The 24,874-nt window shown below is 41.4% G+C and overlaps 1 protein-coding gene across 2 annotated transcripts in view; it reads right to left on the reverse strand.

The window, feature by feature from the left end:
• Positions 1-24,874, reverse strand: part of myt1la (myelin transcription factor 1-like, a) — a 49,975-nt gene that overhangs the window by 22,681 nt on the left and 2,420 nt on the right. For both annotated transcript variants that reach the window (XM_026341465.2, XM_026341466.2), the window contains exons 2-7: positions 14,929-15,033; positions 14,043-14,097; positions 13,788-13,821; positions 10,466-10,528; positions 1,994-2,484; positions 38-665 (exon numbers count right to left, since the gene is read on the reverse strand). In XM_026341465.2, coding sequence (XP_026197250.1) covers positions 38-665; positions 1,994-2,484; positions 10,466-10,528; positions 13,788-13,821; positions 14,043-14,097 — 1,271 coding nt within the window. In that variant the 5' untranslated portion in view covers positions 14,929-15,033. The remainder of the gene's footprint in view (positions 1-37; positions 666-1,993; positions 2,485-10,465; positions 10,529-13,787; positions 13,822-14,042; positions 14,098-14,928; positions 15,034-24,874) is intronic.

Genomic DNA, 24,874 nt, shown 5'->3' on the forward strand with positions numbered 1-24,874 from the left:
TTAAAATAGAGGCAGCAAGACAACAAAGGTGATGTACCTGTTCAGGTGATGCAGCACCTGCTGGTCTGCTGCGTTTTGGAGTTCGTGGTGAAGGGCGTGCAGGCCGGGGCGATCAGACGGCTGTGTCTCGCTCAGTTTCCGAGCCAGGTCAAAGCACTGGTTCCTCAAACATTCCAGACTGCTCAGACACACCTCCTCCTCGCTCTCCTCTGCCTGAACCCTGACCCCGATGCCGGGCCGCCCGTTGGCATGGCTGCCGTCGTCCACCATGGTGCCTTCTGGGTAGCCGTCCTCAGGCAGCATGGCACCGTGACCCTGCGCAAGAAGCTTCAGGGAGTCCACCGTCTCCCTGACCACGTCGCTGTCCAGGTCCACGCTCAGTTCGCCCTTCCTGTCGCCCTGCTCACTGCCGTCGTCGTCTTCGTCATCTTCATCCTCCCCAGCACTGTTGGAGGAGTTGCTGTTCATCTCTGACTCGGTCATGGCCTGGTAGGCAGCGTCCTCTGCGATCTTGCCCAGGTTGAGCAGCGACTTGGCGACCAGCTCGTCATAGTTCTCGTACTCCTCTCCGGTGCCGTTACCAGCGCTGCAGCTGTTGTTGTTGTTGTCGTCCTTCTGAATTGAGATAAGCTTTGATTGTATGCTGGGTTTGTAGTGGTTCTCTACTGCTGGGAAGAAAAAAACAAACCTCTCAGGCTTTGAATTGTTTGGATTTTAAAACTAAACCCATCTAACATAATGTAAAAGCCAGTTTTTACCAATCATAAAAGTTTCATCAGTATTTTGCATGGTAAACAACATAAACAGAAGGTGATTGGCTGATTGGTCAAAAATAAAAGAGGAAATGGAATATGACTTTTGGTTCATTTATAGAATCAAAATCCTGCAGATGAAAAGGAAATGAAGCTTTTACAGCCTGTAATCAACTCAGCAACGCTGATCAAACCAAGTTTTTCTCATATATTTCTGAATACATTAGCTGAATCCCTCCCAATTATCATCCACTGTTTACTCACAAAAAACACACAACCAGGAGCGGTGCAGAGCAGCACCGCTCTCCCCGCTAAGCCTCTCTGTTGATTTTGGGGACAGCGACAGTGAATGAGAGCAGAGAAATTGAAAAGGGAGGCGTGTGAGGTGTTCCGATTCAGGAGCCATAAATATCCTCAGGAGGAGAAGCTGAGGCAGAGCGCATTTGACACGTCCGCCGAGACAAGGAGCTGGGAACTGGGAAGGGAGGGTGGAAGTTAATAACTCAGCAGAGCTCCTCTCCCGATTATTAGTGAAGCGCTGTCAGAAGCGATTGAGGACACGGGGGGTGTTGGGGGGGAATCGAGGGAAATGTGTTGGGAGGGAGAGCACAGAGCATCTGGTCTACCAGTGATTGGGCTCAGCAGCTCTCATCACTTTCTCCTCTCCCACTGCATACTGCAACCACGAGTGGACACCAGCTTTACTGAGAACAGGAGAATATGAGCCCCTTCCAAACATGGAGTCTGTAACATCACTTAGCGGTTCATGATTTATCCAGTTGCCATAATGTTAAACTGTAGGTGTCCTTAACAAACATGATGTAACTTTTATAGATCAACCTACAAAGCTCACAGGATATTTAAGCATCTGGCACAGACAGAACAGAAATGACAAAGGCCTCCATCCGTCTTAGTAATGATCACATGTGCAAATGAGTAAGTTGTGTGACTCTGAGCCAAAAAGTCTGCAGAGAAAGAGAGTGTGCTGCTCGTGTGGGTTTTAATCAAACCCTAACTAAAGCTTTCATCCTACTTCAGTAAGGGTGCATGGTGTGTACATGCACTTCTATACAATCGGGATTCTGCATGTCTGCAGCTCCTGGACTCAGGATGAGGAGCACGTTGTGTATGCGTGCAGATGATAAAACACTGGACAAACATTTTGTTGTAGAAAGGTGAACATCTATGGAAATCATTCATTAATCAATCGCACAGAGCAGCGTGAAGAACAGCAGACTCACCATGCTGACGATTCTGTTCCTCCTCTTCCTCCTCCTCTTGCTCGTCTTCCTCTCCCTCGTCCTCCTGCTCCTCCTCATCATCACCATCGTCCACTTCTTCCTCCTCCTCGTACATCCCCTCTTCCTCCTCCTCCTCCGCCCGCTCTCTTCCCATTGTCGTGTCCGCTCTCTCCACCTCTACCTCCTCTTCTTCCTCTTCGTCCTCTTCCTCCTCTCCCTGCTCCTCGTTATCCTCTGAGAACTCGTCCTCCACCTCCCCATCTTCTTCCTCATCTCCTTCTCTATCCTCCTCCTCCTCGTCCTCCTCCACTACCTCGCCCTGCTCCTTCTCCACGTCTCCCACCTCCATGGCTTCGTTCTCATAGCTAACATAGGCACGGGCGTCCTCTTCGCCAGGGCAGGAGGTGAGGAAGGACCTTCTCTTGGCAGCTGGTTCCAGAGGCTGTTTTTCCAGAGCTTTCCTCTTCTTGGCCAGAGGGCAACCGTAGACGCTGAGACAAGAAAGAGGGCACGCACATGATCAGTGGATCAGATCTTTGTTTTTGTATTTAATAATTAAACATTTCAGCAACTTCATCTTCAGCTTCACTGGCCTGAAGCTCACCCGTCCACTGGTAACTCTACTCTCAAGTCAAATTAGTCTGAGCCTCAATGTGGCAGACACACACACACACGGACCAATTTGACTTGAGCCAGCTTAGATGGCGAACTTGCCCGTCTATTTTTCATTTAATGTATTTTATAGTGTCATTGAGCAACTTTACAACAATATTGCCAATGTTAACTATGGAACAGCCTTTTGTTTAGTTCAAATGCTGGCAGAGAATGTAGGTTCTTTTACATGTAGCATATCATGAATAAAAGTCATTAAAATGAGAATAGATATGCTACCAAAAGCGCTGCATGAAAAGGTATTTGCATCTACTGCTATGCAAATATCTTCCCGTTATTTCAGTAAATTTGACCACATGACAGCAAGAGAAACTCAAGATGCCCTCTAGTTGTGGGCGCCACATCTGAAAACTACCATTCTCATTAAAGACATTCTAATTGTTGGTGGACAGATCCAGACCCTTTGGAAAAAGATTATTTAGTCATCACAAATCTGTATGAATCTTGTCTACAGTCATAAAATCTTGAGACTTTCACGTTTCTAATCATATAAATTATAAAACTAAGACCTATCTGCGTGTACTGTATAGTCCTGAGCACCAGCACACTGTGTTACTTTGTGGACTATGAAATCTAAGTGTGTTTGTTCTGAGTTTCATCAAAGCGCACCAACCACTGTGAATTAATGACCCACCACTGTTTGACACTATATTGCTATGTGTGATGGCACTTATTGTGAATGTTTCAACCTGTCTAATCACTGGCAAAAACAGGAGAAAATTACAGTACCTGAGAAAGAATTAAGTAAATGTCACATTAGAGTGCAGTGAAATTTCATTTTGTGTGTGATTTAGTTCATTCAGTGAATTAAAAGACGATTAAGGAAATAAACAAAATCTTAACAACACAGTGTCCTCGTGTCCATCGTGTGTCCTGCCTCTCACCCAGTGACAACTGGGATTGGTTCCCGCACCCCAGCAACCCTTAATGGGAAAAGTGGTTAGGATAATGGAGGAAAACCGTTTTGCTATTTAGACATACCATAAAGCACTGCATGTTGAGACCCGACGTCACCAAGCTGAACACTAACAGCGATATCAGATCTACATGGAGCTTGTGATTTGCCTGAATAATAGTGTTTTTATGTTGAAAGATGTGTACTAGCTCGAAGAAAAACTGTTTTTATTTCTTTGTCTGTTTCTGTCCTCTGAGGTCACAATGACTTTGGTAGCCACAAGAGTCATGAGAAGGAATGGCTTTGTGAAAGTCAAAGGTCAAGGCGCTGCGACTGTCTGCGGTGCATCACATGTAGACACTGTAGTGGATTTCTAGTTTCTCTCGCTGAGCAGGAGAATCAGCCTCTAAAAAAACCAAAGCTTATTCAACCGGGGCCTCAATTACGCAAATCCCATAATAGTCATTAACTGTTGGGAAAATTCTACTTTAATTGCTCCAAAACAGCAAGCACAATTATACAAGGCTCTAATGTGGATTTTAGGAAATCAATTAGTCCATTTCCATATGAAAGAGTGTACTTTGTGTTTTGAGGGTAAGCTGGAGGAGGTGACAAATGTTTAACATTTTACTGAAGTCAGAACATCCCAGGAAAGAGAAGGTTAAAATATGGGAGAGACAAACAAACAGCAACCGACAAAAAACAGTAATAATAGAGTAAAAAAAAAGCACAACAACACTTTAGAATATGTAAATAGTTTTAAAAAAATGGTTGAAAATGTTTAAATACCCCTTCATCTTCAGATGTAATGTCTGAAGGGATCAGTATGCATCAACCAAAGTGTTTTTGATGAATCTCTGCTGCTAAAGTTTAGGAGAAATTAGTCCTAAAGATGAGAATGTCTTGTCTGGTCTGCTGAAAAAAAACAAACTATATTTTAAAACAGTAGTTACCTGACAAAAAAAACAATAGAGTACTAAGACCTGTTTCTCTATGGTGGAACTCCACAGGACAGGCTAGACTTGAAATATTTTAAAGAAAAAGCATTTAAAAACACACTGCATCCAATTCGGATAAAACTATATCACCGTAACTGAAATAATAATAATAAATGGAAAATATATAAACAAAGTGCTTATTTGTATTATTCTTATAATCCATTTATCAGATATGCCAAACATAGAGACAGACAACTGGTCGCACTTTCATTCACAACGCTGGTGCTCACATTTAGAGTTGGCAATTAACCTGACCAACATGTCTTTAACGTGTGGAGGAAAACCAGGGGAAAACCAGACCTATGAGGAACTTGTGCTAACCACTGTCCACTGCTATTAAATGTTTTAGATCAGGATGCCTTTGCTTCAGGAAAAGAGTTCAAATTTCAAATATATTTTCTGTTTTTATGTGTGGCCTATATTTACATGTTTCCTATTCTTTCTAAGAACACATGCATTTGACTTCCTATAATTAAGACAACAGCAACACTGACAAAATGAGTTAATCAGTTTGAAAATCACAAATGTGTTAATGTAGAGCAGCAAACATGTCTTCGGTGACGTCTCAGAAATGCAACAGCAGCAGAATAACTGGTGTTAGAGAGGCTGAGAGGATTCTTCACATCATAATGTTCGATAAAGATAAACTACTTCTAAAATGCAACATAATAAAATCTGTGATTATGACATGAATAAAGCAAAATTAAGAATGAATAAATTTTTTTATATAATTTTTTAAAAATAACTTCAACTGACAGTTTCAGAGTTGTGGTTCGATTGACATCCAGCAGTGAATAATTTCTTGTAGAGTAAATGGATTACTTGTATACTAAATGTTGTATACTAAATGAATTACTACATGAAGCATAGAGTATCCAGTTAGTAACTAGTATGGATTTGGTACAAAGCAAATAATTATGTGTACTTTGAATCCCGTGTTGGAAATTTAGGCTCCACAGTCATAAAATTTCCGCTTTATCTTTTTATTCACTCGGGTTTCTAACAGCCAGCCTTCTGGTTTGAGGGACCAATCACAGCATTTCACCACATCACCCTGCAGGGATCTATAACTTCTTCAGACACAGTTAGTGCTGTCCCTGGTAATGAATGAGTTGGGGAGAGGGGCGGTGGGCTGGGGGTGGGATGGGGAGTTCAAAGTCACAGTTTCTCTCTCTCTCCTGTTTCTCTTTCTTCCTTCTCTACCTTTCTTTGTCTCTCTCTCTCTCTTTCACTTTACCTCTCTCTGCCTCACGTTCTCTCTCTCTCTCTCACTCTCTGGAGGATGTCACCATGGCGACAGCACTGTGCAGTTGCTGCAGTATGAGGACCAGGAGGGATGCAGCCTGTCTCCCATGGCAACCACTAGTATAGGATGTGAACATTGTGTCGCTCAACCCCCCCCCCCCCCCCCACCGTCTCACTGCCAGCACCCAATCTCTCAATATATATTTCTGTACAGATATAGATATATGCAGATACACACCCCTTCAACTTCCCCCGCCCTGGTGCCAAAACGTTACCACGGTGATGAGTGTTGGCATGTGGCGTTGCCAGAGGCAATGATCTCACCTAACCACACACACCTATATGTAATTATCACTCTGTCGCCTGTATCGCTCTTCGTTGACACAAAGAATCCAGATTTTTATAGATGGTGTTTCAAATTACTGCTAATCAAATCCTTCAGCCTGTGTCCGTTAATGAAGAAGTCGACAGCAATTTGACAAAACTAATTTAAACTGACGTCTTATAACACAGTTACACGAGGTGTTGGTCTCACATGTAGTTCTTGTTTAAATAATTGTTCAAGGTAAATGAAACTGCACGTAACCGTAGCAACAAGACTGATGCTTCAGGCTCTCATAGCAGTTAAGTGACTGGTGAAATTGACATGACCATGGGTTAAACTGACTGCAGACACACTCTCTCTTTGTTGGTTGATAAGTTGAGGTGGTATAAAAAACAATAATGGACACTAGATGTACTCATAAAGTAGGTGTACACGTAGAAGCACACATTGATTAAATCTGTCCACTGTCATGTGTCCATGTAGACTAAATGATGCACTTCCAAGTGTCCTCATAGAGACATCAATGAACTCCAGTTGTCCTTGTCAAACCAATTGTCCAATAGAGATGAAAAGAACTCGAGTCTTAGTAGAAGCAATAATAGACTCAGTGTCACAAATGCACAGTAATGTACTTCCAGGTATCCACAAAAAGACAATCAAGTGACCACACAGAGAAAATAGGGAATTAGATAAAAAATGGGGCTCCAGCTGTCCACATAAACCTAATGATGTGCCGCCAACTGTCCATGTCAGGTGTCTACCAAGAAATTGCACTTCCATGTGTTTGAGGAGACAAATTGATCCCAAGTGTCCTCAGAGATCTTCGTCACGACATTTAATGGCAGTGGTAGTTTGGCAGCTTTACAGATGATTCAGTTCACTCTCTGTTTGTGCACTAACGATATAGAGAAACACATTGAGCTGGTTTTCTCAGGGTTAACTAAGGACCGTTTGAGGTGACTAATTCTGTAGAAAAACAGAGCTATAAATGGACTTGAAGTAACTCACTCGCGCTCTCTGTAGAAGTCGATGTAATCGTACTTTCCTCATTAAATGTTGGAAAAATGTAAATCTTAAAATAAAATGATCTCCACCTTTTAAAACCCAGTTTACTGATAATAATATTGTTACATGAATGCGATTGATTAAACACACAGACATAATCATTCATAATGTATCATTTCACACTGCAGCAGATCAGTTTAGAAGAAGAGAAAATGTGATGTGTGAACCCCCCCTCCCTCTCTCTCTCCACATAATTACCATGCGTAGTCTCTCGCCCTTGTCTGCAGCATTCCCTCGTTTCTGATGTGCTTTAATTACCACTGGAATTTTAATTGGCGGGAGAGAGCAAGGTGGCCGAGGTCACACACACATACAAGCGAGATGGCAGCCTGACAGCCTATAAGGTAAAAGATGGAGGGATCATTCCAGGTGACGTGTGTGTGTGTGTGTGTGTGTGTGTGTGTGTGTGTGTGTGTGTGTGTGTGTGTGTGTGTGTGTGTGTGTGTGCAGCACAGTCAAACCTGAAGCCGTGTTTCTGTTTATTATGTAGGTTACTTGTTGATGTCAGCATTAGCATGTTGCTAAAGTGGCTAGCTTCCATTCAACACTAACAGGCTTCAGAAATATTTGTAGCACTGAGGAACAATCAGACCTTTTCACCACATCATCACTGGAGTTGTTGGATGATCCACTTCTGTCACCGGACTTTCAGCTAAACACATTCTGAAGGAACGGTTGTCCATCTTTTTATCTGACTGGGAAGTCGTTTATAAAAATGTAAAATCGGAATTCTCAGTAAAATCATTCAGACGTATTTGATTTGTCTGTGGAAACATGTTTAGTGCTGCACAGACTGATGCAGCGTTCTGCCTCTGCTGTGTTTTTGTAAAATCAGACCTTTGTTCACTCTACACGTCTGTGATCAGCTGATGAGTTGCTGATTAAGTAATTCAGCCGTCTGCCCCCCAGAGAGGAACCAGCAGACGACCTACTTCTCTCTGTCTGTCTGTCTCTCTGTCTGTCTGTCTCTCTGTCTGTCTGTCTCTCTGTCTGTCTGTCTCTCTGTCTGTCTGTCTCTCTGTCTGTCTGTCTCTGGCTCTTTCCTTTACTTCCCCTTTCCCAGATTTTCAGATGATGCAGAGAAAAACAGTCCTGAGTTGAGTCTGTTCGTTCTGTGTCCAGTGTCGATAAGGAACTTTAAAGCCATCACAAGGTTCTAGGTTCTAGATTTGTTGCAGCCCTTTAGCCCACAGCAATAATGTGAAGACACACAGTATAGAAAATGGATTAAAACAGTTTAAATCAGCTCTCACTCCTTGTTCTCCCACTGATATCATGTGTTATTCTGCAAAAATCTGCATATTTATATGAAGGTGTGATTTTTCTTCTGGGTTTTTAAGCTCTTATTTTGGAGCCTGACGTTGGAGCATCAGTCTGCTCTGCCAGCGATTCGCCATCCTGCCCATCTCGTTATGTTTCTGTTACCGCAGACGTCAAACCGCCGCTGTCTTGAGCCGTACAACCTCTATACTCCAGCCTCTAAACTGAAACCAATACCGTAGAGATACTCCAAAGTAACCTCAGAACATCTCAGCAAGCACTTTGATTTTATAATGGATGTTTAAATCTGAGTCTTTTTTACCTAAATAATGAAAAATACTTCAATTTTCTCCTCCACTGTCTCAAAATCAGGCTTCCAACATTATTTTAGTCGAGTGAAAACCTCTGTAGACCACTTCTGCTTCAGTGCAACTACGGTTTGGATATATATTTAATCTGTTTTATACAGTTTTAGTGGATCTACGTTGTTTTAGGGGGAAAATGGACCAATATATTATAATGAATGAATACGATATTTACTTTAGTACTTGATGAATTCCTTTTTAGTGAATACATATTTCTGTATACAGTGTATAATACCATGTTTCCCACCTGCACTTTTACCCCACAGACTCCACAGAGTTGAACGTTCAACACAAGCTGAAATGACTCATACAGAGTGTCCCTTCTTGCAGTGGTCCCCTGCGTTGTTGGTAATTCACTGTTTCCGAAGGCGACAAAGATCTGAGGCAGGAGCGATCCATCCTGCAGCCTGGAGCGCTGGAGCGCGGCAGGATGGACATCACATTCGCTCCGAGCTTGGCCTGATTGGTTTTCTATCTGTGGTCCTGCCACCGAGCGGTGGATTTACTGGGCTGGAGGTTTGAAACCGTGACATGTGCTCATTTGGTTTTGTGGCTTCAGATTGAGACGTTTGAAGCCCACAGCCAGGACTATAGCCAGCCTTACCTCCTTAAAAAGGTTTTTACAGTCCAATAAGAAAATGTCTGTACTTTCTTTAACACATTACATTCATCATGTTCATCTAAATATTAACTTGTATTTCCTCTGATGTTTTATTTTTATTAACATTATGCTCTATAGACTTATTGCAAAGAAAAGATAAATCATTCCTTTCATCATCATCTTAATTTTAAATTAACGGTTTGAAGCTGGTCTTTTTAATATTGATGTCCATCCTGTCATGTATGTTACAGAAGGTCTGTAACCGCCTCTTTCTTTAAACACGCTCGTCTAGAACATGATTACACTGGAAGGAATGGAGGCCAACATGCACCCCAAAGTTCAGCTGAGGTTCAAACGTCGTCAGTCAAGCGACGAGAGTTACAGCGTACAGTATTTAAAATTAATTCCTTCTTTGTGCTCCTCTGATGTTCTGTAGTTTATTTCTTGTGAGCTGCAGCAGAAGAATATTTTGCACTGTGCAGCTTTAGTATGTTGACAGTCTGTAGTTTAAAGACACAAAAAACTCGCTCTGACTGTGTTTGGATTACTTTTGTGCACATGTAACTTCTCAGAGTCACTCAGTGTTTCTCCTGTTGCCGTTCACTTCCCCAGAGAAATAAGACCTAGAACATGGTTCACATTTGTATTAAGCCATGTTGTTCTGAAAGAAAAAGTAATGACTGCAAGTGTTGCATGGATTTCCCCCGAGACATCCTGAAAGAACCAGGTTCTGGTTACTTTTGGACAAAATAGACATAAATACATCTTTTCCAAAGAGACAGTTACATGTATGTGGAGCTTTTTCTCAGAGGACGATCACAGTAGATTTGCTGTAAGAAGAAGTTAGAAGCTAAATCTGATAAGAAGGTAACACGCAAAGAAACATCTGGCGTGTCGGGTCAATGCAGATGTGTGTGTAAGATGTTTTAAAAGGTCACAATGACTTCATGAGCATTAGCAGCTCAAATAGGTTAAACAAAGTATTAGATCTTACAAATATCCAGCACGACTTATGGATTAATAACCAGCACATCCTGTGTTCGTACCTGCGGTGTCTGGCGTATTTCCCACTGACGTGACCGCTGCCATCACAGCCTGGGGTGGGACAGCTGAAGAGGAAACACACAGTTAAAACATGTACAGCAATACATACAGTTAACTGCACAGTATCTATGAGATGCAGGTGACTTGGATCCATCTTTAAAATCATGGCTCTATGACTAACCGTCCGTCTGGATTGTATTCTACTGTCTCACTGGTCTCGTTTCTCAATTCTCTTTCTGTCGTTGAAACCTTGAAGCTGTTTTGTGTTAGATTAGCACAAAGTGAAGAACTTCAAGTCTTTAAGACTTAGAACAAGACTGTGTTGGGGATGAAGATGAACTGCGTCGATTTGAACTTGGAGAACATCAACATTCAGCTTTCATTCAGCAGCAGGTTCAAGTGTTTCTGTCTGGATAGTTTTTGTATCGTGGCTGCAGTCGGCAGCAGAGCTCTCCAGAGCTCTGAGTCACGCTGCTGCAGCTTTCAGGCTGCTCTGCCCTGAAGTCAGGCAGACCATCGGCCAACGCACGCCGCTTGGCTTCAGGGACTCCGCACCCACAACCTCTGACCCTGAAACTGAAGAGCACCGCCCACCCTCCACCCAACATCACCTAAGCCAACTGATGTATACACCATGTTACTGCAGGCTAAAATGAGAGCTGCACAAAGATAGAGGTGAGCGTCACGAGTGCAGGGAGGCAGAGGAGGAATGGGTGGAGGAGGAAGAGAATGATGATGATGGAGATAAAGAATGTAAAGAGAAGTGAAGAAGATTAAAGTACAGGTAAAGGAGGAGAGGTGAGGAAAAAAGAGAGGAGGACAACAAGGAAGGGGAGGAGAAAAAGGTGGAAGTGGACATACTGTATGAAGGGAAGGAGGAAATGTACAGTAGAGAAGGGAAAATAGGTGGAGAGGTGGAGAGTTGACACGACAGCAGGGAAAGAAAAAAGGAAGAAGAACAGAAGAAAGTGAAGAAGGAAAAACATGAAGAGACATAGGAGGAGAAGGAGGTGGTGCTCAAGGTGAGGAGTCTCATCAGTTAGTGTGGAGCAGAGACCGATAGTGCTGCTTTGTTGATCTCAGGTGTGTGTGTGTGTGTGTGTGTGTGAGGACCAGCATGAATTTTAAACAGACATTGTTACAAAGGTTTAGAACTAGGTTTAGGTTTAGGTTAAATTAAAACAGAGTAGATTAACACGGATTATGTATCAGTAGGGGGGAAATGTCAATGAGTCTCCTCACACTGAATGCCATACAAAAATGTGTGTGTGTGTGTGTGTGTGTGTGTGTGTGCCGTCTTCACTCCCTCAGTACGATGTCAAACACTCTTTACAGTCACGCAGCACTGTAATCTTAACCCTAACTACCTCCTGTTCTGAGTCTTTAAATCCTTCTTTTCTCTAAAATACAAAATGTTTTTTTTTCTGTGGTGAGATTCTTCAAATCAGGAAATCGGACTTCTCTATGTCAATATCCTTAAGGCCAGAACCTGCTTCCTGCAGTTAGAGTGCACAACCTCCTCTGCAGGAGGATGCTCGCCATCCACAATAATCAAAGTGCTCATACTCGTGTGTGTGAGCCTAGTTCTTGTTGCTCTCCAACACTGCAGTGGGCACTGTGGACAAGAAGAAGCCAGGCAAAGTCAAAGGTTACAGTACACATACATACTTTAGGTATATATGTGTATCCGAGGCACCAAGGACGACCCTGGGGGTCGGTCCCGAGCCCATAAAAAATGGGAGGGTTGCAGCATCTTAATGATTTTGTTGGTTGCATGGATCGGTCCTAATTAAATGGGAGATTCCAATGAAATCTAACCAAGAGGTTTGGACGAATGTGTTGACTGGTTTATGGTCTCTCAGAAATACAACTAAAAGATTACTAACGATGCTTAGGGGACCTTTTATGTCTACAGTAGGTCTAAAGAAAATCTGGCCTCTAGTCTTACTCATTAGTCACCTGAGTTAGCAGGACAAGAGCAAGTTAGAAGCAAAAGCTGCAGCACTGACTCAGAAGAGTATTAGTAGAAATTTAAAGTTATAAGACTTTTACTATTACAGACACTTCTTCATTTTCCAACCACATTGACAATGTTGTATGTCCTCGCTGCAGATTAGTCAGATTAACATAAGGAAAAATAAAACTGATGGAGATATTTAATGACCGCTCATGAAGTACAGTACTTACAGCCTTTCACAGTATTTACACTATGACTCATTTGGATCATTACCACTAACTTCAAAGCTTCTCTGTCTGTGTCTGGCCCTGAGTGCACAGCGCTCGCCACCACCAGTCAGATTTGAATTCCGGGTGAAGCATGCTGAGTTTTCTCCTCCTCTGTTTGGGGCTCGTGCAGCAGAAACAGGACATGTTGTTTACAGTAAAGCGCTGACCTGGATCAAATCAGGTTCAACCATAATCTGCTGCACGTACCAATATTTGTCAGTTTTACTAAATGAGATTAAGTGAAGCAGAAACTCCCCCTTCACAGACACAGGTAGCAGTGAAACTCCGTTCAGCAGCGGCTGGTGTGTGTTTCTCCAGCCACTACGCTAAATGTAGTAAGTCATCAAAATGTAATAAATAATTGGTGGAATTTGACTGGCAATGTAATGAGCTGCTGAGTAGCATAATAACATGGCCCACTGCTGACCCACTACTGTATGTTATAATGTCATGCTTTTCTCTCAGGATTACAAAATCCATTTACCCCGTTTGCCCTCATGTTCAGCTCAGGAATCCAGTGTAGCGTCTGTAGTATATGTCTTTACGGCCCTACAGTATGGCTTGTAGACTCCATTGTCTGAATTATGAGCAGCCTACATAATAATATGAACATTTCAATTCATAATTCTCACTCTAAATTGCAGTATGGGTACTTTTAGGATTGTCTCCACCTTTACTGATGCACTCCCAGCTGTATCTGCTGCAACATCATTATCTCACTTGACGTCCATCTCACTTTTCCCCTCAGTCTGTATCTGTAGGTTTAATAAGGTGCCTTGGTCTCTTCACTTTGCCTGATTAGCTATGAAGCCTGCAAGTTGTGGGACTACAGCAAGCGATGGGACACGTCCTTAGCACAGAACTTCTTTCTAAATTTGGTGGCACCTTAATGGGCTACTTAGGTTGTCTATGAAGTGGAAACAGGACTATCTCATGCACCACAGATTAGCAAAAAGACTCAGGGTTTCTCCATCACTGCAGTCGCTTAAACGGACACATGTGCCTGGAAACATACTGGAACACCAAGTTACGGTAGGCTCACATTCCAAGAACTGACTGAAGATATCATGTTAATCATAATTAAAAACAGTGGCCTACCTGAATAACTCCTGTGTTACTGCTTCCACAGCGGCTGCAGACAGAAGACAGAACAAAATGTTTGCTCAGAACTTCAATTATATTTTAAAGTCGGACAAAGATTAACGTACTGAATGTCCATTTGGTTAATCATCCTACATTTTGTACAAATGAGTGATGCTGTAATAAAAACTGTGAATAATACCTGTGGAAATCAAAATAATGTTGTTTAAACCAAGACAACAGAGTAATGTTGTAAATAAAACAGGGTCACACCTCGGACTCCTTTGGATCTTGTTCGATGGCGTTTTTCAACTGCATTCACCTCCATCTAGGAAAAAAGAGCCATCAATCCAGACTGTAACAGCTGCATGAGAAAATACATTTTTATTCATTACAGACCGAACCCACAGTACATTAGCCACTGGAAAGCCATATCAGTGACAAAGCAGCCACTTGCAAACCATTACCGTACTGCAGTCACCTTAGAGACCACCAGATTAAAAATTACATTTATCATAGCAGCGCACATTAGCAACCAACAAGCTGCCACTTAGGAATGAGTTAGAACAACTTAACTACTTCTAGTAACCACCAACTACCCGTCATGAAGCCTCCAGGCTTTGTTCTAACGGCCAAACCTATAAAACCCATGCGGCAGATGAGTTTTATTAAATAAGAATTTGCCATTGAACAACTTACACAGTGGATGTTTTTTTGATCTGATATGCAAGTTTCTCATCCATGCTCTGAACTGGTACTTAGCAACCAAGTAGTCACTTAGCAACCATTGTGAACAACTTAACAACACCCTAGCAACTATCTTACCCCTAAAACTATTTATTATTAAAACTTTTTATTTTCTCCACTGCCTTTGACTGAAATATAATCACATTTTTCACCAGGCACTTATTTTACTCAGTATTTTTCTACTTTTTCTTTCTAAATTTAACTTCTCTTAAAATACAGGAAAAAAAAAAACAGGAGACACAGATCACACAGGTACAGTCACAATAACCTTAATAAAAGCATGTATGTAGGTTTCAACCTGCCCCTCATCGTGTGTGTTGATGTATTTCTCTACTAGTTTATTAAAGATCATTTCTCGTACTGTTCTACTTTAACAATACATGGAGAGAATTCATTCAACTGTTGAATGTACCTGGTCGGAGCTCAGTGCGGCACCACCTCGATCTGTTGCTGGTCTTGTAGCTGAAGAGTCTTTATACCAAACAAAACTTCAGAAGCCTTCTTCCAGAGTCATGATCTGCACAAACAGAAAACACAGCAACTTCTTACATCTGCTGGACGTCAGGTTCCTGCTGCAGAAATCAAATCTGTCAGCAGCTTTTTGTTCTGCAGTTTCCTCGGGGCGAGACACTGAACCCTGGCCTGCTCACTTCTCGCGGACATTATTATCTCTCTGAGATATATAATTTTGACATTCTAATGACATTTAAACACTTGAGTGCCTCCTGCCGAATACAGTCGACATATTTTTACTGATATTTACAAATGTGACATTTCATTCATTCAGTCAATTAGGTGTTACTCCGGAGAGATTTTACAGATTCACAGCTAAGCACACTTCAGTAACCTGCAAACTTAACCTGCAGATGACACATAATAAGACCAACAACACCGATAAAAGAAGTAATTTGCAGCATTTATTAACTTGAGATTGGAAGCTTTGTATGCTACAGTCAAAGTGGCTTTATGTGGAAATAAACAGGAAGTAAGAGTGGATCAGCAGTTCGCAGAGTGTTGGTGTCAGAAATGTAAAAATCAGTTAGTTCCAGTACAAAGAACACATATATAGATGTAAAGTAAAATAATTATTCGGGTGTCAGGGTCATTTGGTGCATAGGAAAAAGTTACTGTTATAATGTGATACTGTCCTGGTTGAATAATCACAGCAACACTGTGACTCTAAAAGGTAGATTTCAGCAAACATGGCATTTAGTTTATTAATTAATGCTAAAAATGTCTTTTAATTAACATTTCCATATTAATGTTCTTAATGCATTATGTAAAACACCTGAATTCCCTTTTTGTATGTTTAAAAAGTGCAACGAGGGAGCGACTCATGGTGGAAACAAAGCTACAAGCTTCACTTGAATCAGCTACGTTTGTTTAATCCCAGCTACAATGGTGAAGTTCTTCTGAATTTCCAATAACTTTTCTGCATAGTAACGGAAGTTGGGGCTCATCGGGGGTATTAGAGTATCTAAAGAGTCACAACTGGCAGAAAAAACTAAGTTTCTCTTCTGTCAAGGTTTCTGCTGTTACCTGCTGTTAAATAATCCACGAGACACACGACCATTTTAATCTGTGTTGACATTCACACGAGAATAAATCGCTGTTTTGTCATCACTGATGTAAATTAAATGTAACGGTGTACATTTCCACACTGGTGGTTTTCACATCTTTGTCCACTGTGGTGCCTCATATTTTAATTAAATATCAGGTAATTAAAAAAATCAACAGGGAGTTAACCAACAATTTTTAGTTTTCCTGTTACTTTTGAGGTTAATTAAATAGTTGGGTGTTTTTTAATGTCAGTTAAACAAAACATGACTTTTAGAGATGTCTCCCTGGGCTTTGGGAATGCATGATGCATATTTATTGTTTCTCTTTAGTGATGATAATGTCATGGAAATATGTATATATGAAGCGTACACTACATTCTGCTGACAATCTGCGTCAAAGTCCATAACTGATCTGTTTTGGGCTCCAACATTTACTAAAAGTTAACCATCCCTCATATAATCAGCAACCCAGAATAAGTAAACTAAAATAAGAATAAGTATATTATGACTAATTTAATGTAATATAATAGTTGTAAAGTGATTTTACATGTTAGGTGTATATAGGTGTTTCTTTACAGTCTGATAAATATGATCAAAACAAAATTACAGTTTTTTTATTCTCATTTTAAGCTGAAGTAATCACAACAAACCTCAATGGGAGCATTTCAATGTACAAATAAAAGAGAATAAGACAACAACAGTTTAAGGATAAAGACGTGAACACAGCAGCGCTGTGTGCTCCTCTCCCCTCAGCTGCACTGCAGCTCAGGGGGTGGAGGTTTGCAGCGTTAATATAAATGTAAATTCTGGACAGCCTCGCCTGAACTCCCAGCCATTATGTTCCCACAGCATACCGAAGCTGGGTGCATCTGAGGCCGCCACTCCACTGAGCGTGCTCCAACACACCCTACATCAAACACAGTCTCCCCCCCCTCCCTTCGCTATGAAACGCTCAGCCGATAAAAAAATCTTCCCCCTCCCTGGAAAGTATATGACTGAGTGGGCCGCTGTGTGTGTTACAATGAGTGCATACATGTAAGTGTGTGAGTGTGTGCAGATGATGTGCTAATCTCATCACCGAGTGTGTGTGTGTGTGTGTGTGTGTGTGTGTGTGTGTCTTCATGAATGTGTGTTTCTATAGGCTGGGGTCTGCCTCTGCATCTCTGTGTCTTTTCTATTCTTGTGAGGACCGATTTCAGCTTTAGACCTTGAGTGTGAGGACCTGTGAGGATTGTCAGGACATTTATGCAAACTAAGGACATTAATGGACATTTTTGGAAAGTCATGATGTGTTACTGAACTGAGGACATAGTGGACAACCAGTGCCTTTGTCCTCACAAGGATATTTTTTAACCCTCTCGTACAACCCATAGAGTATTTTTTAGAAGATAAAGACGTGTTTGCTACAGGGCAGCGAATCTGGGGGCAAACTAGAAAACGTAAGAAAAGTGTGGACTAGGTATAATTTGTCCACTTTGAGGGTGTTAATACTTAGTGTGTATCGTGACTGCAGCTGATGTCATCAAACAGTAATATGTATGTATTGATCGTTTCCTGTATAATCTGCAGGATGTTGCATCAGAACAGAAGAATCTATAAAGCTGTCTTTCACAGGAGATCAGTCTTTTACATGTGTCTATATGATAATGTGCAATACTGCTATGTTTAGTAATAATGACTTCCAGAAAAGGAAGCTATTCATTCCCAAGCCCAGCCCGAAATATTGAAGCAAAAGAGAAAACATAAGCCTAAATACTTCGTGTGTGTGTGTGTGTGTGTGTGTCTCACACTGTCCTATGTGGCTGGATTGCCGCTGTGTAAAGAGGAGCTTCCTGTTGTTTAGTATTCAGCCCGACACTCTGCCTGTCTGGTACAATGTGATTCAGAGCGCCTCTATACTGAGACACACACACTTCACTATACAAGCATGTATCCTCACAGATGCACACAAATATTACGCACACAGACATGTAGAAAAGCACATGTGCAGAGTTTTGCACTTTTCTAGAGAAGCGTAAACATGTACAAGCTGTACTTGGGTCATTTAATGTCTGCACAGACACCTGAGAGCTGCAGCCAACACTACCTCACACTGGTGACACAAAGATGCTCTGATGTCTCTAACTGATCGTTTCTTTTGAGACTTGTAAGTAAGTGATGATGCACAGAAAATGTATTATTTGCCACATCTAACCAGTTTAACAACGTCCAGGTAAAAAAACCTGGAAGAAAGAAACTTAAAGCCTGTTGCAACAGTTTCTGTCTGAATCAAGCTTCATGCATGATCTTAAGGAGACATTTCAAGGTGCAGAGGTTTGTGGATTGTGCTTTCTGTTAACTGTAGGAGCAACTACAACAACAAGCAGGTGGATAAAGTTAGTGACTGATGGTTATAAGGTGAGAAACACACATTCAGTGTTGTTGGAAAATGTTGAGCCAACAGTCATTTTGCTGACAGAGTCTCCCTCTGCAGACTGTGGTTCTATAATAAAATCACTTGACTTTGTTCGTTACTCCCAACAAACAAAAGTCAGGTTCATGTCATTCTGAAACTAGAGGACACAACAGTTCCAGAACCTCCAGGACAAAAAGTCAAATCATTTACAAAGCTGCAACATATGTTGGTTTAAAGAAAGGATATTTCCCATTTGGACATAATAATTAAAAAAAGATCCAACAACCTGAGGACCCTGTTGCCATCCTGAAAATGATTCCTGGTTTTATGTCACAGCTCCCACAAATATTCTAGTTTCAGGCCTGAAGAGTCTGCTACACACAAACAAACACAAAGACTCACAGGCAAATGTTTGTGAACCCAGATAAACACACACACACACACACACACAGCAGCCAGGTGAGCTGCATGTTTGCGGCAGAGTCAGACAGCAGTTCGGTGTTTTATTACAGCAGAGAACTTTTATCAAGGCCAACAAACAGAAACACCTGGTGTGTGATGTGATGCTGCAGCAGCGCTCAAACCAAACACCACAACCGAACAGAGGGAGGGAGGGAGGGAGGGAGGTGCAGTGCTGCAGCAGCTCCGTCGTTACATCAAGGAACAATTTGTGTTATTCTGGTCATAAAATGATTTTTTTTTCTGCTGTGTCTCTCGAGATGTTGGCTGGTGACTGCTCCACAGTCCAGACTGGAATACATAAAAACACTGTGCAGGCATTTTTCATCTCCGGAGAATGAATCCTAATTATTTTGGCGAGCTCCTGACTTTTCATGCAGCTTACGTTTTGCTACAAACACAAATGATTACTCGCCAAGTTACTCAAAAATAATTTTGGGTGTCCCGCACTGTCCCAGACCTGAAGCCTAAAAATACACTTTGTGACATGCATGTGACATGCAAGACGACCTGAGCACAGACGCAGACAGTGACATGATTTAGTCCTGTTTAGACAGAAATAAAAACCTATTTGATTCATTTATGTTGAACTATATAAACATTTGTGTCTTTTAGCATAATTACTGTGATTCTACAAACTGTAGTAGATTCCATAACGCTGTTATTAGTTTTCTTTGAGGTGCATAAGTTCAAAATTAATTTAAAATGACTTTACCTAAAAAAACATTAGGAGTATTTTGAGTATTCAAGTCCAAAGAGGCCTGGCAGGAGCGGCTGTGTGGGGGGAACTCAAGGCAAAAACTATTCCTGGCTATTTCTAAACTCAGAGGAGATTTTATTAATAATATGAAGTGCTGACATTTGACATATGTAGTAAATTTAGTTGCTAATATTTAAGTGTAGAATGTAATTACTTCTTCCACCACTTAAAAGTACAATCAATAATACACTTGAAACAGCATATTAGCTATACCAGCAGCTAGAAAATGACAGAATAGTCCTTTAATGCCTTTAACAGTCCTGCAGTTACTGGTGTAGACATTAAATTAAAGGCAGCAGCAGCAGCTAAGCCTGGTGTGAAGGCACCAACTCCTTCATGTACGTGAGCCCCAGTCCTGGTTTCCATGGAGACTGGACTGATCGAGTGATTAGCCGCATCAATTAACCTCTGACCAATCACAGAGAGAGCCCCCGAACAGCAGCAGCTGACTGTGATCTGCAGATACAAACAGTGTTCAGACACGTGAACGCTCACGCACAACAAATGGGATCGATGACTTCCACCAGTAGAAGTCAATGGTAGCAGCACAGTAACACGAAGAATGCCAATAGGAGCATAGGAACCCACATTAGAGTGCTAAATTACAATCCTACATGTTTCTGCTGGTGTGATTGTGTTTTAACGAGTTCCACTTCAACTGTTTATTGTGTTTTTAATCTGGAAAACTAAAATTCATTTGATTATTTATCTTTGTTTTGCTGTTCGTATCTAAAATCAGGTAACATTAAAAACCAGAAACCCCAAAAGCACCAAATAAACATTCTGTGTTTCTGGTATTTTTAGTGCCTTTCAGATTTCTGCATTTCCATTACAGACTTTCCTGCAGGGTCTAGTGGCCATAATGATCCCTTAGCCCACTTCACGTTTGCCCTCTAAACCTGGTCAATGTGGGAATGTGAAGAAGCCACGCTGCAGATTTTCACGCCTGGACACAAATACACCGCCGGCCTCTTACCCCCGGCTCATTGAAAAGGTCTGTGGAATCATGTCAGCACTTCAGTGGAGATAAAGTCCTCTCAGCCCTCAGAGCATCTTCTGTCAGAGGAGATTCACCTTGTACAGTGAGCGTCTGCACACCTCCTCAGTTTTAAACACTGAGTTGACGATGAAACCAGATGTTAGTTCAGTTGTCTGAAGTGCAGCCAGTTTTGATTGTGTTTTAATGATGACTGCAGCACCTCTGGAAGGGAGTGGGGCCCACAGGAAACAATATGGAGGACTTGAAATGGAAAGGCAGCCTGTACATTTAGTTTGAACTAGCACACGAGCTGCAGGAAGGTTTTCCATTTTTTAATGTGCAGTCGTCCTTCATTTCAAATCATGGCTGACTCCTTCCAACATTTCACCAATGATTCCATCAGCTTGTTGCCAACAGGTGCATCAAGTGGTTGCTTGTAATCAGAGGTGTCCTCAGACCTCCTTAAAACATCCAACCCCTGTGTTTCTGTGTCTTTTTAGATCTTTAACGATTTACTTTCTTTAAATTATTGAGCAACAGCAGAGGTGATTTCTTCAAGTCTAATGGCTGAATTAGAGTCGCTGATGTTTGTGATAGAAGAAATCTTTACTTGAAATAAAATTTGTAAAGCACTTGTAGATATGAGAGCGTCACAGGCGAAACTTCATTTCCACTTCATAGATTCCTTCTACAAGTCCAGGTTTCAAGATGAACGACTTCCCATGGTTGTTATTCTGATTCTGTGGAACAACTTCCTAAGCATTTCTAATCAGAGATGATACGACTGGAAAGGTTTGCAAGTATTTTAAATGTCTAGTCTCAACCAAAGTGAGGTTTTCACAGTGTATATGTGGACGTGGTCTTTCCTGGCCTCTCGCCTTGTCGTCATTCACCTCTGTCAGTGCAGAGCAGAGGGGCGGGGTGGCGTGATTGACAGGTTGGAGCGGCTGTGGTCAGTGTGTAAAGCTTAAATCTTCTGTAACAAGCAGACGAGGCAGGTCATCAGTGGCAACAGATCCACAATCATTATTCTTGCTTCAATTAGAGTGTTTGAGACCAGACAACTGATGCAGCCCAGCAATAAATCCTCCTCCATAAAGGTGATAACGTTCATTTATTGTTTTAGAAATGTTTTTATTTAAGAGTGTGATCTGATTATTCACAGAGGGGTTTCTGCTATCTAGCCTAGCCTCAGTGATAAAACATAGACCAACACAACGCAACATCTTCCAAAATGATCAGTAAAGCAGCTTCAACATCAACAGAACATTATCACCTTCATGGAGGATTTATTACAGCACTGTTGGATTATTATTAGCTTGGTGGGAGTATGATGAATAACGTGGAACTACAATTAAAAATAGAAATAATTCACCACAAATGTGATTACAAACAGATTAGTGATGCGGAATAAAATTTCTAAATCTTTAGATTTTGAATGTCTCTTTCAGAAGCTAAGGCTTTATTTATTTATTTTATTTATAACTACATGATGGCAGCCATTTTACGATGCAGTGGACGAGCAACAATTCTGAAACCAAGTCCGAAACTGCAACACACACTTCACCGCCTGCAAATTAAATACAATATCCCAGAAATCTGACATTTATTGTGTTGAGAGAACCTGTCACTTGCTTTTTGGGCAGACTTCATGTTATAAAAGTAACATTTAGTCTAAACAGAAGGTTTAATGTCAGCTGCAGGCTTAGTGTGCTGCATTCAGGGACAGTAAAGACTGTTGGTCATTCATGGTTTGAAAGTCCCCAACCATCAAAAAACGAAAAGGTATGAACAGAACCACGGCTCAGAAATCACAGGTTTGGAGAAGTGTTACAGCCCTAGAACGCAGTAAAACATTAAAATTTTACATTATAGAAATTCTTTATTTTTATTTATAGTCCCTGCATCATAAATCTGTTTCTATGAGTTAAAACAAAATCCGAATCACTTGTAAATTCAGTTACGAAGGATTTTAATTGATCCTTTCTAGACAAACATGCACCAGAGAGCAGGAATCACCACAGTGAACAGCAGTGGTCATTCGGGCAGTCGCCTCTATCCACTGTGAATTATTGAGTAAGGTACAAATAAATCAAAGAGTCGGAGAAGACAGAAGTGTCACGAGAGGTCATGTCAGACATATCAGTGCGTGACAAGTTAAAGTTCAAAGGTCAAGTAGACGGAGCAAATTAAAAAAGTTTTTTATTAACCAAAGCTCTGAAACTGTCAGTCCACCATTCACATGAAGAATTTTACAAACAGATGCTGCAGAACAGGATCTACCCTCAATGACTCACTGAAAATGTGCGAGCGTGTCCTTAACTAGCATGTGTGTGTGTGTGTGTGTGTGGTTTTTCTACTATGAGTCATTCGAACCTCCAGAATAGATTGTGGATGATGCTTTGTGCTGACTGCGTGTGTGTGTTACTGGGCTCCATTGATCAGAAATAGATAATCAGATTGATTCGTGTCCTGGCAGCAGCTCAGATTTACTGGACCAGTGGCACAACGACTGACAGGCAGCTCGGAGGAGGTGTCAGCGGTGTCGGAGGTTTGACAGTGATCAGCTGAGCCTCCATCATGAAGGAGCCCTGTCTTTTTAAACCCACTGCAGACATGCACAAGAGATTTTCAGTCAGCCTCATGTTAATGTCTCACAGCTTACTGAGCTGAATTTGGCGACACTTCCATAAGGAGCAGATGCTGTGTGGCTAAAACCCAAATTTCAGTCCCGGATGAAACGTCTTCCAGAGACATTTTAGAATAGAGGTGGATCACATGATTTACAGACAGCCAGACCAATCAGATTGAGGAATCCATCCGTCCATTATCCTAACCGTCCGCACTTCTCCTAATGGCCATGGGCGGGTTGGATGTTGGAGCCTATAGATTCGGGTATTTTTATAGTTATTTCGTTTGTCCCATTCTGAAAATGAGCTATGCTGCTTATACGAGTACTTATACGCCGTCTCTAAACCAGAAGCATCACTTAAGCAGCACATTGAGTTTCTCGTTTGTGTTGTTCACAGTCTGGAAGCACAATGAACACGTTGGTTACGTATGGTAACCTTAGCTCTGTGAGTACATACGTAGTAGTAGTTTAATTATTCTGTGGAGGGTTTTAGACACGACCCAAAAAATAGAACTGAAGCATAGAAATACACAATTTTAAACATGTGTGGTCATGACAAAACAATAAATAAACAATATACCAACATCCTATTTGACAAATCCTTCATTTTGTGAATCCTACGTGGCTCTAATTAGGGTAAAATCACACCTCGCTTATTGCATATTTGGTTAAACAGTTCTTTGGTGCAAAGTTAAATTCATTGTTGTTGCTGCAAATACATATTTAATAACTCAGGTGATTAATAAAAAGTTAAGATAACTCTCAATAATTTAAACTTAAGGGCTCAGTTGATTCCAGAAAGCTTCTCTGGGGCTGAGTTGCGGTGTGAAAAGACCTCCAGGTGTAAGAGGAGAATTTATCTGTGACCAGCAGTCTGCTGTGACTGGTCAATTGTAAGCTGAACCTGTATTTAATATCCTCTGTGACACACAGGTGGTGCTGGGCTGCACAGACGAGGAAGGTTTATTCTGTCCCGCAGTTATGAACGATCACCAGCTCGGGTCTGTCTCTGCAGAGAGCAGACAGGAAATAAAGGAGTTTTTCTTTCATTACTTTTCAGCTGAGTTCACCTCATGTCTTTGTTTACACAGCAAAACATCTAGGAGACAGTCCTCTGTGATTCATGCAGAGCCATAAAACCAGGTCTAACAGAACCACCTCTAACAGAGAGATAATATATTGTCCTGATTCCACTTGTTCTCCACGAGAGCTGAAAAGAGGATTGTTTGCTCCAAACCAGACAGGCTGCACAAAGATCATCTACAACTGTGGGTCCCTACTTTTCGTAGCCAATTTTCTGGGCCAGTACCAAGTCCACAGACCAGGAGTTGGGAACCACTGGCCTCGTCCATCACCAGCAGTGCAATAAAACCATCATTCAGCCAACGTTACAGAGGCTGGTGAATTCATGTCTAGTCCCCTGCAGTCAAGCATTAAGACATTTAAAATTAATAATTCACTGTTTGTTTGTATGTTTTTCACAGTAATTCAATTAAACTCGTTAAATAATAAATTGTCAAAGTGTAACTGTTATAATAAGATTTGTCTTTTGCTTCATTATGGCACCATAGTCC

Source organism: Anabas testudineus, chromosome 24 (genome assembly GCF_900324465.2).
Source record: "Anabas testudineus chromosome 24, fAnaTes1.2, whole genome shotgun sequence".
Taxonomy (NCBI): domain Eukaryota; kingdom Metazoa; phylum Chordata; class Actinopteri; order Anabantiformes; family Anabantidae; genus Anabas; species Anabas testudineus.